General features: G+C 33.7%; 1 protein-coding gene and 1 pseudogene across 1 annotated transcript; both read right to left on the bottom strand.

Moving 5' to 3' along the window:
• Positions 1 to 850: 850 nt before the first annotated feature.
• Positions 851 to 1987, bottom strand: LOC146926750 (F-box/kelch-repeat protein At3g23880-like). The gene has a single exon (XM_085706963.1). The coding sequence runs from the start codon at positions 1985 to 1987 to the stop codon at positions 851 to 853; it is 1137 nt and encodes a 378-aa protein (XP_085563089.1).
• Positions 1988 to 4951: 2964 nt separating this feature from the next.
• On the bottom strand, positions 4952 to 8327 carry LOC146926749 (F-box/kelch-repeat protein At3g06240-like; annotated as a pseudogene).
• Positions 8328 to 17952: the final 9625 nt, after the last annotated feature.

The raw sequence follows: 17952 nt of genomic DNA, 5'->3' as shown, positions 1-17952 counted from the left end.
TGACTACATGCAAGAGGGAAATATTTTTTCCATCATCACCATTTTCGCTACTAAGTTTAGTAACTCCAAAACCTATAGGCTGGGCAGAACTCTTGTAATACTCTGTAAGTTCATCTTTGGAGCTAAATATAGTTCCAACCTTAGGTATTTCATCACATTTATTATTTCCTTGGTAGATTTGTTCTTCATCGAATGATACAAATACTTCTTCCACTAACGCAATAAATTCAAAAAAGAACAAGAAAAAAGCTTATATATGTTAATCAACTAAAAATATAAGTGATATAGGAAGAACATCAGAATAAGCTTTAAATACAAATCTAGGCTAATCCATATCAATTTCCAAATCGCAATTGACTTAATCATAAATTAAGGAAGTTATCATTTGATCAGTGATGGGAGATAAGCCAATTTATAGGAGTGAACTTACAATTTCACCTCTGTGAAGTTTTGCTATTTTCTGATCACAACTTTCTGGTCAATTGGTCTTGTAGAATTTGCTTTAGGTTAGGGATTAGCTAAAGCAAGTTATGAAGAAAAATTATCTCTCCAAAGCCCCCCCTCCCATTTTCTTCTACTTCTTCCACTTTCTCATTCCTTTTTCCCAAAGCCCTCCCCTTCCTTTTGTGTTCAGGCAAATTACCTAACATATAAGTTGCCTGTAAATTTCCTTCATTCAATTCGTTAGAGCCTAACATCCAACAAATGGTAATAGATACTCATTCAACAATATAAACAGGCTAAGCGATCACACAAAATATTCACACAATCTAATACTATTACAAGAACTTTATAGCAACACGAAGTAACATATACTCAAACAAGTAATATGGGGAAGAGAAACTCACTTTCAATTAGTCGAAACCAGACTTTCGACGTAATCCTTAGTCTCCGACCAGAATATTTTATCAGTAATTCTAATTTTCTTGACTCTATTGTCTCTGCAGTTATAGATAAATGCATTGTCCTTGTGATCGTTTAACAATAACAGTGTATCCCCATTCTCAGAAAGACACAACATGAACAAATCTAACCGTTTATACTCCATTGCTGAAAAGAAATTGCTAAAACTAATTTTATATAATTGAATCCAAGATTCCTGAACTCCAAAATCCTTCATTTGCCATATTATAAAATGGGTTTGCTCAAAATCATGACAAAAACAAAGACAGTCCATCAACACCACAAGCTTTGGCGGATAACATGGCGGCTTATCAAAACCCCGAGGCAGCAAAAGTTGAGTGTGTGTCTCAGTGGAGAGGTGAAGTGAAAGAATCACATATTGATCAATAGTAACATCAAGCGCAAGTAAAATATCTGAACCAAAGTAATCGCTGACAGCCAACCAATTAATAGTACCACTCAAATACATACCTTTGTTATAATAATTATAAGCCCATAAAAGTGGAATAACAGGGAAAGGATGAATATTTCTCCAAGAATTATCCCCCAAAGTGAAAATTTTCACAATGCTTCTTGCTGCATTGCCATGCTCCTTCGCTATACGGAGAGCTACCACCTTATAAGTTTCGGTCAAAGTATCATAACCAAAAGAGTGCTGAAAAGATTCATTCGAAGAATCTGAAATAAAATCAGATTTAGTCCTAGTGGCTGGGTTCCAAAAACGGAGAGTATAAATATTAACCAAGCAGATTAATCCATTGCATGAACCAGCAACCATCCAATTAGCTTCATTCCTGATCAATCCATGGAAATGATCATAGTGAATGGTGGTCGTCCATGAATTATCGAGTACACGAGAAATTGGGATGGTATATATTGGTGGCGAAGTTAGAGCTAGGTGTGGGTTTCGTGTTGATTTCTTGAGATGCTTTTGAATGAAGTGATGATCGGAAATGAGAGTTTTGAAAGAATTGTTAAGGCACCTGAATTTCAAAAGAGGTTTCACAGAGAGTCGGGAGAATATTTCTATAATGAGTTCGTCAGGGAAGACTGCCGACAATGACGACTGAGGATGCTCTTCCATTGAGCCGTGCATGTATTCGAGTAGAACCCTAACCAATGAATCCAAAAAGAAGCACACAGTTTGAATTTGTGCGTTTGTATAAAGTAAGATTTATTAAATAACTTTAACGAAAAACCATCCTGTAAATCTATGGCATCAGGATTTGAAGAACGATAATGAAGCTGTGTGAGGGTTTAAAATAGTGTTGGGGGTTTCGGTGATAGGTTTGGGTATATATTCTCGGAATTTTATAGCGTTATTCAACGCTAGTTGTTCTTTTTTTTAGGTAAATCTATTTGTTCTTGTTACTCTTTTCATCCTATTTGTTTCTTGCGTCTATTTTATTTTCCAAAATTACCCTTTATTTAGATTTTAGAATCCGAAATAGATTGATGATTATTATATAATCCAAATTAGTTTTACCCAGAATTTTAAAGAAACAGTGGCGTATATTATTTCATTGATATAATTATAAATTACAAAAACATAAAATAAATGTAAATATACAAAAAATTAAAGAAACAAAGATGATTTATGAATTCTCTCATAGTATATTTACAATAAAATTTAACCTTAAAGCTTATTACATAAAATCTTCAAACATCTAATGTTAATTTATTAATTAAAACCTAAAGCTAAACTTGTGGTGCAAGAAGATGGAGGGGGTAAGAAATAGATGGAGGGGGAGGGGGACGGGGCTGGGATAAGGTTTTTTTTCCTTTCTAGGGCAAAAGAGACCTTGATGGTCAACCTTGCACCCAGACAGACCAACCTCACACTCAGACAAACCGCGCTTCTTTGCAGCGTTACACCATCCCCATTGACCGTCCATGCAATTCTTGAATTTTGAAAGTAGTCTTTTTGTATGAAAGGCCAACGATGGATACACATAGTTGTAGAAGAAAGGAGAGGGAGAGAATGTGAGATGATAGTGTGAGAAATTGTGAAGGATTGAAAGGTATTTATAGGGGAAATTTTTGAAGAATAAGTTGCATAGAGTTTAATGATTCATACACGGGGTTCAAAAAAATGTGTTTAAAGAACCCGACCAGACATTAAAGCTGGTAAAACCCTTTGAATAACGTGTTTCATGAGTTACTCTTGTTGAGCAAGTAACCTTCCAACACTCTGAGCTGATTCGGATTTTACAATCCGAAAATATTCTAGATGGTTTCACAATTATAGAACCCGAAATGCTTCAATAATGAGTGGAAATGAATCAAACTTCATACTTTATAGAGTGAGGGATATTTCGGATTATACAATCTGAAAATCTTATGTATAGAATTTTTTTTTGTGGTCCACAACGCACCGATAGTTTATGTGGTCCACAATGCACATAAAGTTCTATAAATTAGTGCGCCTGTTTTCATAAGCAGTAAACCACACCAAAAAAATCATGGACATTTCCGTCATTGATCCGAATACTAAGCTAGCTGCAGTTTACTACAACGGGGAAAAACCACCCCATCTATTCAGGATTCACACTGATGTCACTTTCTTCGGGTCAAAGGATTAGCTAGACCAAATCAACTGCCAACTCAACCACAAAGACACAATGAGGGTGGATTGTATTGAGTATTGACGTCCATCGACCAACTCAGCCAGAACTTTGTAGTTCAACCGGATGAAGCTCATGAATGATGACGACGTGAGAACCATGTTCTCGACGTTTAGTCAGTACATTACCAAAGGACTGGTCGAGTTGGACGTTTCGTTGGACAGGATACAAATTCAGAAAATTTGATCCGTCCCAAGAACTATGAAGAGATCAGATCTTTGTTGGAGGAACCAATAGAAAAAATTATTTTAGCTCATATGTGATATATTATGTTTTATTTTATTACATGTTTTATGTTGTTGAATTATGTATTTTGTGTATTTGAAATTGTTATACTTAATGTACGGCGTAGAAATTAAAGTCAATATAGTTATGGTCATATTATGAACCTAACTTCATCGCACATTTCATTTTGTCACTTTGTGTTGTGTAATGTGTTTGTATTCATTAATTACATAAGAAGATAACTGTGTACACCGTAGAAACACATAAAGATAAGAAGATCTATATGGTGCAAGTTAGGTTTCAGATTATATAATCTGAACCAATTTAGCACAGGTTTTTTTGAGTGGTCCACATTGCATCGACATTTTTTGTGATCCACGACGCACAGAAACTTCTATAAATAAGTGTGCTTGGTTCATTTGTCGTAAAACACAACAAAAACTCTGAAAAAATTTCCTAATGATATGAACAGCAAGAGGTTCTTGTGAACTTGATCCAGTTGACCTGTCGATCGAAATATGTCAGTTGGCAGACCTGCTGGATCAAGTACGAAAGCACATCTTTGAACACTTTCCCATAATTTTTATCACTTATGTGATTATGTTATTTTAAGTCATTTAATTTTCTTTTGTACCTTTTTTTTCTTTCCTTGTGTCATTCGCCATGAAAACCCTCCAAAAATCAAACTTAAACATAGAATGGGGCTGTTCGGATTATACAATCCAAAAATATTAAGATAGTTTCGGATTATATAATTTGAAGCCTCCCAGACTGGGTGGACTGTGGTGTTTCACCCAAGGTTTGAACAGTTTGTTATGTGTTTAATGCATATTTGGTCGGTTGGAGCATTGAAAATGTTTCCTTTGACTGTATTTACAGTCTAGGAGAAGTTTACAGTCTAGGATAGAATTTTATATAATCCGAACAAAGTGTATTTTTGGATAATATTTGTTTAATGTTTGGATATGTTTAATGTTTGAAAATTAGGTTATATTTTTAATTTATGTTTTTTCTATTAAATTATTTATTTTGTACGATCGTGAATATATGTTTATATCGTTTAGAAGCAATTTAAATGCCGAATGTATGTCTTAGCCAAAACACAGCACTTCTGTCTCTGTGCTGAGACATTTCGAATTCTATAATCCAAAATGTTCTATGATATGTATTGTGCATGCATGTGACTAGAGATGTCAGGGTTATTTCATTACATTTGTAGCCATGTTCCTTCTGGTAGATCTTTCAGCAACATAAGCTTCTTTCAACAACTCACTATTTTTAAACTCACCAGCTTGTATCCGTTTAAACTTTAAATATATATGCTTAAACCTCATATGATGAGGACCAGCACACCAAAAAAATCTTAAATGATAAGGACCATCTTGAAACATTAAAAGCAATAAAAACTTTGTATTTCAATTGAGATGCTATCAGCATAAAAATGATATACTTTTTAAAAAAAATATATATGTACTCTGTAAGAAATATGTTTTCTCTTTCAATGTAATCTTTGGCCCGCGACCAGAATATTTTATCCAAAAATCCAATTTTCTCGACTCTATTGTCTCTAGAATTATAGATAAACGCCTCGTCGTCGTTATCATTTAACAATAACAGTGTATCCCCATTTGTACCAACAAAAAAATAACAGTTTATCCCCATTCTCATAAAGATACAACATGAACAAATCTTACCGTTTATGCTCCATTGCTGGAAAGAAATTGTCATAACTAATTTTATATAATAGAATCCAAGACTTCTGAACTCCAAAATCCTTCATTTGCCATATAATTATAAAATGGGTTTCCTCATAATCATGACAAAAACAAAGAAGGTCCGTCAAAACCACAAGCTTTGGTGGATTACGTGGCACCTTATCAAAACCCTGAGGCAGCAAGAGTTGAGTGTGCGTCTCAGTGGATAGATCAAGTGAAAGAATCACATATTGCTCAATAGTAATATCATCGAAATTTAAATAATCTGAACCAAAGTAACCGCGCACGGCCAACCAGTTAATAGTATAAACACTCAAATACACACCGTTGTTATTAAACTTATCATTACCAAAAGAGTATTGAAAATGAAAACTATATGAAGAGGGTAAAAAAAATTCAGATTTTCTCCTGGTGGAAGGGTTCCAAAGACAAAGGCGTGAAATATGCATACTGATGAAGCATATTAGTCCATTGCACGAACCAGCAACAAACTAAATACCATCATCATTCCTTGTCATTCGAATGAAATGATCATAGTGGATGGTGGTCGTCGATGAATTCTCTAGCAAACGAGAAATTGGGAAGGTTAGGACTTCATAAACTGATATATATTCTCGGAATTTAGAAAGGAAGTTATTGCTAGGTGCGGATTTCATGCTGATTACTTGAGATGCATTTGAACAAAGTGAGGATCGGAAATGAGAGTTTTGAAAGAATTGTTAAGGCACCTGAATTTCATAAGAGGTTTCACGGAGAGCCCAGAGAATATTTCTATGATGAGTTCGTCAGCGAAGACTGCTGACAATGACGACTGAGGCCGCTCTCCAAAGCTTCCTCATCCATTGAGCCGTGCATGTCTTCAAGTAGAATTACTATATGCATGTTTCTATTATGTCAGCTTTTGTTATTTTCTTTTTTCGGTTAGAAACCATTGTAGAAGCTGTGGGTTAGCACCTTCTACCATGAGCTGATTACAGATTCTGCCTATGTGTAGTTGTAACACCCACACTAAACGTATCTAGAAAGTTTAGCATGTGCGTTAAGTTTAGTACTGGATACATTAAAAATTTACAACAATAAAACTTCGAATGAATATCTTATACAACAATGTGCATTCGTAAAATGATAATACAACTCAAATTTTTTTTTAAAACATAGTAAATGCATCCTTGCATATCCATATCATCCTGCAGCGGGTACGAACGAACACTTGTTGAACATCCATTCGGCTACTAGCTTGACATCCAACCTGTTTATCTGAAACAAATAAGGATTGGGATGAGACATAATGTCTCAGTGAGTTCCCCTAATCCTAGGCTATAGGTAACCTCAGGGGAAACCTACGGTCACCACGTGTCTACAATACAACCTGACGGTTGATTATACGTGTGTGGTATGTTTTCCTAGACGATCGTGCATACTAGATCCGTCATAGGTTCATCTTAACTTGTTATAGGCTTCACTTCTTATACGTGTCATGGCGGTCAAGGGGAAACTAAAACCGCGTTGCCAAGAATACGCTCTACGTATCGAGACCTAAGCATAACATAATCATGACACGATTCTAAACCGGACGATTAGGGAAACCTAAGATCGTCATCGGCATAACATACTTTACTTGTTCTATTTGATATCTTGTAATTGTCTAATAGCATCTCGTGCTCTTGTTCATTAACGTAATAATATTCTAAAGACGTCACTTCGATTTAATATTATAAGATTTTAATAATAAAATAAGTAAATAGTAGTATAACACCAACATTGACGTCATTCTTTAGACAGACTATAAAATGTATGTATAGTCTATGACAATAGCTGCCTCTACAAGCTTCTCAAGTCCAAGAAGGTCCTTTCAGGTGAATCATTTACATCATGTTCTTGGAAAATGTTCTTGGAAGTACAAATGTTCTTGAATCGGCTTGTTTAGATCTTGATCATGATTGATAATACAATCTCCAATTTCTAAATAATAAGAAAACAATCATGCATTCATACCAGTAATAATTTCAATGGCACTAAAATCTGCTATGTGCCCTCCATCCAAAGCATCTTCAAGAATAAGTTCAATAGCAAGCCAAAGTGAAGACCAACTATTACCATAACATTGACCTGTAAAAGCTATCTGTGCAGCAGCAGGTATGACTACATTAGACTCCAGCTTAGATTTTGTATTTCATTCCTTAGATACAATCCTGTGGATATTTTCCACCAAAGATAAAAGGGTTTCTGCATTAATATGCTACAATTTTAATGGAAGCAGCTGCATTTGATGATTGAAAGATCCCCAATTTGATGGCCTACAAAATATAACATTTTTCATTGAAGGTTCCAAAATCTAAATTGAGATTGGCTCCATTAAGTATATCAGAATTAATTTGGATCTTACATTTTTAGATGAACTAAGGAAAGAAGCCTCAAGTTATTTTATTTTGCAAAAATTGTACAATGATCTCAATAGCTATAGTTGTGTTTTGCCTCTTCAACCCCTCCTTTGAGTATTACAGAAAAAGATGTAAAATAAATAGGAGTATGTTAATAAAGAAATAATTGATGCAATTAAAAAATTTAAAGAGAATATTATAAAAAGAGACAAGATTATTTCGCCAGAGAATAACATCAACTAAGAAAATAATTTATATGGTTTATTAAACTGAAAGATCAAATTCAATTTAGAACGAAGTAAAATATAAACCAAGATATAGTTTTGATGGTATACCTTTGGTACTTCATCAATTTGATTTATATGACGAGTCATTATTTTAATTATAAGATCTTCATCTTCAATGACATCTTCACCTTTATCGTTGACAAGTGTTATGATATTCAGACAAGAGTTAACTTGACTCAAAATTGAACCCATAATCGGCCTTGTTTGGTTATCAAATCTAGAATATTGTTGAAACTATTATTGATAATGTTAAATCAGGTATACAATGATAGGGATAGAAAGATAAATCACTTTCAAGAGGTGATAGGCTCCAGAGAAATAAAGAGAGAGAAGGAGAAATCTGATATTAATTCATTATATTATCATCTTACAAACTGTTTGGTTTTATAGCTCATAAAAACTATATAACCCTATATGATCAATGACAGGTGTAACAAGATCCCTCTATTGAGGTAACTAATTTAAATAAAAAGAAACTGATAAAAGATTCCTTCTACTATGAAGGACAGCTGTCCATCTTCTGGGTCCTTCTAAGCTTCCTATTCCCATTCCTTGCATTAGCCAGCTCATAGTCCTTGGCCCACACGGGAACTCTCCTTTCCCTTGCTAGTTTTGGGCTTTTGTCCTCCTTCGGCCCAATATGGTTGTTGCCTGAGTTTGCTATTGGCACCTGCGTATCATTACCCATCCCTTCAAGACACACTTTATCCTCAATGTGGACATTTGGATAGGCCTCCAACATTTTGTCTTTGTCTTCCAAAGTAGCCTCCATGGCGGGGAGTCCTTCTCAGTGAATCAACACTTGTGCCACGATATTATTCTTAGTGTGGATCAATCTTGAGCCAAGGATTTGGAGTGGGACCATGGTGCCCACGACAGAGGAGTCCACAACGGGAAGAGTGGTAGGCGGATTACCATGGAACAACTTTAGTTCGAGACGTGGAAGATTGGATGAATGCATACCGGTGAAGAGTCAATTCGTAAGATACTGGGCCAATGCGCTTACTGATCTGATAAGGAACAAAGAACATCTTAACAGCGGTCACACATAGTTTTTTTCATGTAAGCCTGCAGTCACAGCCACACCCAATCTTCACCTTGAATTCACGATCACGATGGTGAGGGTTTGCCAAACTCCTCATTCGTAGATGCGCCTGTTGCAAGTTGTTCTTAATGACTGTTAGAATCTGGTAATTGTGCACAGCAAGCGTCTCATCCAGTGTTGCAACGATAGTCGACCCTTTTGTGTAAGAACGGATGGTAGGGGGAGCCCTTCCATATAGAGCCTCAAAAAGGGCCATCTTGATGGCGGAATGATAGGACAAATTATACATATGTTCAGCCAACGAAAGATATGATACCCACTACTACGGACTATCACTGACGAGGCAACAAAGGAAGGTTTCCAAAGGTCTGGTTGGTAACCTCTGTGTGCCCATCCTTTTGTGGGTGGTACGCACTAGAGAAACATAAAGTAGTGCCATTCAATCTAAAGAGATCCTGCAAAAAACGACTCACAAAGATTCGACAGCGGTCACTTACCATGGTTTTTGGCCTCCCATGGTGCCGTTAAATATCAGCAATGAATATGGGAACTAGAGATTCCGCTGTGAAGTGTGATGGGAGAGAAATGAAGTGGGTGTCATTTGTGAGATGATCAACCACTACACAAATAGTAGCTTTTCCATGGGAAGGAGGCAGCTGGGTGATGAAATCCATGGAGACGATCAACCACTACCCAAATAGTAGCTTTGATTAGGGTTCTCTTGGGTTGGGAAACATTGTAAACACCTTAAGGGAGTGAAAATCATTGAGTGTCTTGTTCATTGGTGAGATTGGAAAAATGAGTAGAAATTAGGTTTGTTCTTTGTGAGCTTGTTGAAGCTAATTTCTTGTAACTCATTTGTATCTCTTTGTAAGAAATCGTTGATAGTAAATTGGAGAGATCAATCTTTCCCCCAAAATAGGTCAAATTGGACCGAACTGGGTAAACATTTCTTTGTGTGTTTGTTTCTCTTTTCTCATTATATTTGGGACTGTTCTAAAATTTGTGCCAAAATATGTCTCGAAAGGAATGATATTCAATCCTAAAAGCAACAAATATATTATCAATAAAAACAATATTTTGTAAAATACTCGAGAGAAATACAATAATCTTAAATGTTAGTAAATTGCATACTCAAGACTTTTGTACATTTTTTACATTTTTATTTTGCTAATTTGATTACTTTTTTGCAGCACCAAGTTGGAAGAACAAAGCAGCAAACAGAATAGCATGCCTATATTCTTTTCATGGCTAAGAATAAAAGGAACTCGCTTATCTACCTTATATGTAACACAATTAGCAAATGCTATAAGCATCTTTCCCTCAAAAAAAAAAATGTAACACAATTAGCAGAAAAGAAGAAGAAAAAAAACTAAGTGATAAAGTTCAGAAAGTAACTGGATTATTTTCAAATGATTTTGGGTCCGTTTGTTACTGATTAAAATAAAAGTGATTTAGAGATTTTGTGTAACATCCCAAAACCGAGTAGAAATTATTAAACTTTGAAAAAAATTAAGATAGTAATTTAAAAGTTTAAATTTAATTAGATTGATGATCTTAATTAAAATAAGACAATGTATGATAATTTAAGTTTACATTTATTATTTTATAGCTATTTTTTTTTTTAGAATTGGTTGTATAAATAAAATAAATAGTAGAAGCTAGACTAGGGGAAATGATCTTTTGAAATCCAATTTGATACATATCGTTTAAATGGGAAACCGAATGAGCTATCTAATAGGGATGGATATTTGATAATTATAGTTGATATATTATTAATTTAAAATTTAAAACAAAGGACAGTTAGTTACCAACTTTAATGTAGATCGGATCAATTGAGATTTATATAAATCACTAGAAGACTAAACCAAAGGATGATAATAAAAGAGAAGGCCACACGTTGAAGATGAAACGGGGAAAATATATTAGGGCAGCAAAGAAAGAATAATCCAAGAGTGATTGTTAATCTGGTCTTGATTCAAGAGGTGAGTAATCACACCCTTTAACCCTTCCATGGTATATTGATTTTTGAGAAGAATTACAATTTATTTGAATGATTTATTTGATGAAAACCTAACCCTGTTAATTGGTGAATTTTATGAAATTCAATTATTTAGTCTTTCCTGAATTGCTGATGTTAATTGTTTAGAGTTTTGATCGGTGGATATACTCTTTCATAATTAATGGACTGTGAGCTGCTTATATATAACAATGCTTATAAATATATGATGTTTGAACGGTTAATGACCTTTTTATTTGATTAAGGAATTTATCCCACTTTTAGAGTGGTCTTATAGAGAGGTGGAAGTCAATTAATTAATTATATATATATATATATATATATATATATATATATATATATATATATATATATAGAGTCAGGATCCGTTGACACCAGATGTCAACGGATTCGTTGACACCAAATATAGACCGTTGATTTCGTTTGATCTGAAGGCTTATATTTGTTCAATCAAAAATATCATGTGATCATATCTTTTGGAGATTTCCATACCATAAATATTCCTAATTTCTTTTTGGAATAATAAATATTCCTAATTTGATCTACCAGTTTTCCTCTCTTCTCCGGTTGGTCATCTTGTTATGAAAATGGCAAACATCAACTAAATAAATTTTCTCAAAAATTATTCATGGTCCATTTTATTATGTTGTAATGGTGGTAATTTTTTGTTTTGGATTAACATAACATAGATCAAATATAGCTACTTGTTTTTAATTAAAATTAAAAGATAAGCTTTCGTTTTGAAAAGTTATCTTTGGTAGTCGTTAGCTTTAGTTTTTAATCAAAAATAGCTACTTGTTTTGAAAAGATAAGCTTTCGTTTTTAATTAGAAGAAGATGAACACCATGTTTTTAATTAGAAGAAGATGAACACCATGAAAATAGTTTTGAAAAGTTAGAGCATGGAAAATGATTAATCGGTCGGAGAAGATAGGGAAACCAATAGAACTAATTAGGAATATGTATTGTTCCCAAAAAAAAAAATTATGAATATTTATGGCATGGAAATCTCAAAAGATATGGTCACGTGATTTTATTTAAACAAATATAAACCTTTAGATCAAACAAAATCAACGGTTAATAATTTGGTGTCAACGAATCCGTTGACACCTGGTGTCAACGGATCCCATCTCATATATATATATATATATATATATATATATATATATATATATATATATATATATATATATATATATACGAACAGTAAAGAGTGGCCACCATATGATTCATAATGAAGCTACATCATTATTAAGATTATAAGTTCACTATACGTAGTATATCATAGTGATGATTGTTATACTATATTTTTAAAAGTGATTTACTGAGATGATTGTTGTAATGATAATTATGCCTGCTATTTGTAAATGTGTTTGAGATGAGCTATACGCTCCACATGGATGAGTCTTGTACTCCACAGTTACTTACCCAGATGAGCTATGTGCTCCATACATATGAGTCTTGTACTCCATATGAGATGAGTTATGTTCTCCATACAGATGAGTCTTGTACTCCACAGTTACTTACCCAGATGAGCTATGTGCTCCATATAGATGAGCTATGTGCTCCATACAGATGAGTCTTGTACTCCACAGTTACTTACCCAGATGAGCTATGTGCTCCATACAGATGAGTCTTGTACTCCACATGAGATGAGCTATACGCTCCACATGGATGAGTCTTGTACTCCACAGTTACTTACCCAGATGAGCTATGTGCTCCATATAGATGGGTCTTGTACCCCACAGTTACTTGCCCAGATGAGCTATGTGCTCCATATGGATGGGTCTTGTACCCCATATTAGATGAGGTAATGCTCCATATAACAATAATATTTTGATTGCTTTAAGTGTATTAACTATATCTATTTAAAAGACTATTTTGGAAAGAAAGCGGATACCATGGTTGATTTTTCCGGTTACCGCGCCGGCTGAGAACAATACTCATTTTTAAATTTGTGTGTATTATTCACTGGGATTTCGTATCTCATTAGAGTGTTGTTTTCAGATTTAGAGACTAAGACGAAGACCGCCGATGACATCGAAAGCTGAGGAGTTCGACATTTTAGAAGTGCCACTTCATTAGATTAGATTGATAGTTTGGGAATTAGTGGACAAAATGCCTACATAGTACTCCGATTTTGGTAGTAGTTACTAAATGCCCAGTTTTGAGTATTTTAATTGTTTATGATTTTTTTCGGATGTATAATAATTATTTATGAATTTTACAAAGATTGGTATCAAAAGATTTATAATTAATTTTTTTGCCTATTTCTCCAAAAAATTATTCTTGATATTTTCCGCTAATGTTCAATAATTAAAACTTTAAAATTGGACGTTACATTTTGGGTCCGTTTTAGAGCCCGTTTGTTATAGCTTTTTTAAGAAAAAAATCACTTTTTTTAAACAAATAATCACTTTTTAGAGTTTTGCATCCGTTTGTTACAGATTTTCAAAAAAATCAGAATCTAAAAAAAATCTAAAAACAGCTTCAAATGAGAAGCTGTTAAGAGCAGCTTCTCAAAAAATAGATTTTTTTTAGAGGAGAGATGATAGATCTCTGGCAAGTGCACCAAATACTATCGAAGTAGTAAAAATATCGTTCCCACGAGGACTGTTTTTAACTTCAATAATTTAATTGCGTTATAAAAATAGGATGTATAAAAGTTTATTTTGATTTGCCACTAGGCAGTAGATTTGGTTTGATTTTAAGAAATCAAATAAAAGAAATAGATTTGATTAAGAAAATATGGAGAGAGATGAGATCAGGTCTTCGAATCCTCTATGTTTCCCCTAATTGGTTACTGCACCTATTATTACTAATGATTTTCTAGGTTTACGATGGTTAACAAATTATCCCTAATCAATCCCTTGAGTTAGGACCCTCTTCTTAAACTACAGCCCCTAATTCCTTAGGTGGTCTAATAATCCTTGAAGGTTTTATGAACGTTAACCTAATATCACTAACAAACGATTATCTATTCCTAGATTAACCATGTTTATCAGAACAATTCAATTAGGTCTAAGTCGAAAGCTATGGTCAGTAGTCATTCGATCTCACAAAATCATGTTTATATTTGATCAGGATATAAAAAGCATTAAGAACAATTGAATTGAATAAAGACTAGAAATTCATTAATAAACAACAGAGTTTCACAGCAACATATGATCAATTAGGGTTACATAGGTTCATCTTCGACCTAATCTCTAAGAGATTTAGCTACTCATAATTGAGTTTACAAATAGCATAATCAATGAAAGAATTAAAACATACATAAACTGGGTTAGAGATGATGAAATCCTCTCCGCTGCAGCCTTCTGGGTGTTAAAATCGCACTTTAGCTCTCCAAAATCGTAATCCCCTTTGTTTGAGACTGACTTCAGCTTAAATAGGCAAATCTGGATCGCACCAAATCGTATTGTGATTTGAGAATCGTACCACGATTGCATCTTTGAACCCTAATTTCCTTAAAAGCCCTTCTTGAAATCGTATCATGATTGGATGGATCGTATTGCGATCCAACTCCTCAAAAAACATGCTCTCTGACTTCAAGAAATCGTATTGCGATTAGCAAATCGCAGTACGATGGCTTCATTCCAGTTCTTCCAAATTTGATGCTTTTAACTGCTCCTGGACACTTAATGTTGCTTAGAACTCTATCAAAATGTCAAAATAAGTCCTAAAAATTACGTAATGACAGCATGTCATCACAACCCCAAACTTAAACCATTCCTTGTCCTCAAGGAATTTGCTTGCAACAGTGACAAACGACAGTAAAATAACAGTTACCTGACAAAACGATAGTACCCAAAAGTTCATTCTCCTTCTAGCTAAAGATGAGCTAGTTTGACTTGTTCGCATCCACCAATTCACAACTCCACGCATCAATATGAAATAGGGTTCTACCAGTCGACATGCAGGTCTACATATTACCATACGCTTGAAAAGTTTCTAAATATCAATCAAAGTCAATATCATTACACACTTTTGAGGTCTTCAGGGTTATAACGGGGATTAGGTGAAAGGTGGGATATATTTGGATAAGTACGCTACACAAAATTTGAGTTAGGCATTCCTACGGAAATTAAAGTACAAAATTCAACCCTTCATTCATTCACCTTATGGAATAACAATCAATGCAAAGGTACTAGAGAATATTTTTAACATAATTTTTTCCTTATTTATTAATTTTGTTAAGTCTGCAGCAACTTAACATAATTTTTTCCCTCCACTAATCCCTTATTAGGTTTACAACAACTCAATCCTAAAATTTTGGCTCTAAATTTGCATCATTAAGGGTGCGTTTGTTTCAAGTTATATTTGTAGATTCCTGGGAATAAAACGATAGGAATACATATGCCTATGTTTGTTACAAGTTTACTAAATTTTATTCCCGGGTATAAAACGTTCCTGGGAATAGAAAAATTTTCCCAAAGAAAAGGGTGGGAATAAAGTTCCCATGGAGATGGGAATAAATTCATGAGTAATTTCCTATTATAATTCCTATTTTTATGGTTCCTAGGAATATTATAGTGTTAAACAAACATCTTTTTTCTAAATACCTTGGAATAAAATTCCCATCTTTATGTTCCAAGGAATATTATTCTTAGGAATGAATTTGGTAAACTTGAAACAAACACACCCTAAATGTTAATCCTCAACCCTAAAATTTTGGATCTAAATTTGCATCATTAGTTTGTGATTATAGATGCTACCTCAATAAAACCCTAATATTTTCCTCTTTTTTTTTCTTTCCCTATCCATAACCCTGGTGAGCATCTGGAGCTCAAATAAACTTTTTGTAACCAATTTTTTTAATAAATAATAATTTACTTTTTAAATCGTAAATTGATTGAGAAAATTTTAAATAATTATTTGGTTATTTATTTTAATCAATATTATATTTGGGGAAATAATTTTTTTTCTTACATGTGCCCTCTTTATTTATTCTAAACACATTTCTTGATTATTATTACAACTTACTCAACTAAAGTATATTAATTCTATATTTTAGATAGATGTTAGTAGTTTATTTGATAAATTGTGGGTTATAACGAGTAATAGTTTTTCTTATTATCTATAAGATATATATATTTTGAATAAATATTATAATACAAGCCAAAGAGAAATATTATATATGCAACCCGGACAACACCCGGACAACGCCGGGTAAATAATCTAGTTAATTGTTTATTCCTTGAACATAATCACTTAATAAAAATTGAAGCTTATAATGGAATTTTCCTTGCATATCGTTATTGCCAAAACTGTTAGAGATGGCCTCGTAACTTGGATCATCTTCCCTAGTTCCTTTATGACATATTTCCTTCTTTTGTTCTACATAATGACACCAGAGTCCTCAAGATACCTGTTGTGAAATTGAACAATAAAATCACACCAATAAAATTAGATGTGCGTGGTAAAGCTAAAGTAGATTTAAGCAACAACAACAATTAATTGTTTATTCCTTGAACATAAACACTTAATAAAAATTGAAGCTTATAATGGAATTTTCCTTGCATATCGTTATTGCCAAAACTGTTAGAGATGGCCTCGTAACTTGGATCATCTTCCCTAGTTCCTTTCTCACATATTTCCTTCTTTTGTTCTACATAATGACACCAGAGTCCTCAAGATACCTGTTGTGAAATTGAACAATAAAATCACACCAATAAAATTAGATGTGCGTGGTAAAGCTAAGGAGTAATTAAGAGTAAAGTAGATTTAAGCAACAACAACAATAGACCTATTTCTTCAAAAAAAAAAAAAACAATAGACCTAGATCTAGGTGTGAAGCAAACCACAAACATATCCAAAGCAACCAAGATAAGAAAGAGAGGAAAATCAACACACCAATATTTGTTTACTCATCCTACATCTAAGGAAGAGAGCAGCTCTTCAATCCACTATGATAAGAGTGATACAAAGATGTTACAAGAAATTAGTTACAAGCTCACAAAGGAGATATCATAATTTCTACCAATTTTTCAAGCCACTCAAACCCACGGTGAATCCTAAGAGAAAACAATAAAAAATATTTATCTTTTCTCTAAAAAGATCTTACTACGCAAGGTGTTTGAAATGTGTTTTCCAACCCAAGAACCTCTCACCAAAGACGCTCAACCCTAAAGTTATGTCCTTTTATTTCCCAATATTCTCTCTCTTGATGATCTCAAAAAAATTGAAGAATGAAGCTTTATATAGTGTTTAGATCTAGGCAAAATCGCGCCACATTTTTCCTGTATCACGCCATGATTTCGAGCTTCTTACACAGTACTATACCAAAAGTTTGATCCAAAATTGTGCCACAATATTTTCAGAACCAAAGCTCCAAATTGCTTAACGAAAACCGCACCACGATTTTTCCAGAACATCAACATTAATTTTGACTTAGTTTTTAACTATACCGTATGCTTGAAAGGTAGAACTACTGATGCAACTAATGTCTTGGAGACAAAGCAAGACTGAATGGTATAAAAAATTGACAACCCTTTAGGAGACACAATTTTACTCTCCCCAAGAAAAAAATGAAGTTGAACCCTTCTAGTTTATGTGGTATCTCACCACTTCAAGTGCTAAAGTGACCCAAATTATCAAGGTCAACTCTTTTATTATGGGCATAATTTTCCGATTATGATCATGTTTTGCTGACCTCTGAGTTGAACAGATATAGTAAATGTATGTCGCATTATCTGCTGATAGAGACGTCTCAGGATGTAATAAGTTACAAGGATGTTTTTATTGCCAGTTTTG

Source organism: Medicago sativa, chromosome 4, assembly GCF_051527215.1.
Source record: "Medicago sativa cultivar Bolivia chromosome 4, Bolivia_mono, whole genome shotgun sequence".
Lineage (NCBI taxonomy): Eukaryota > Viridiplantae > Streptophyta > Magnoliopsida > Fabales > Fabaceae > Medicago > Medicago sativa.
Note: the sequence above shows the minus strand (reverse complement) of the source record. Positions and strands in the feature narration are given on the sequence as shown.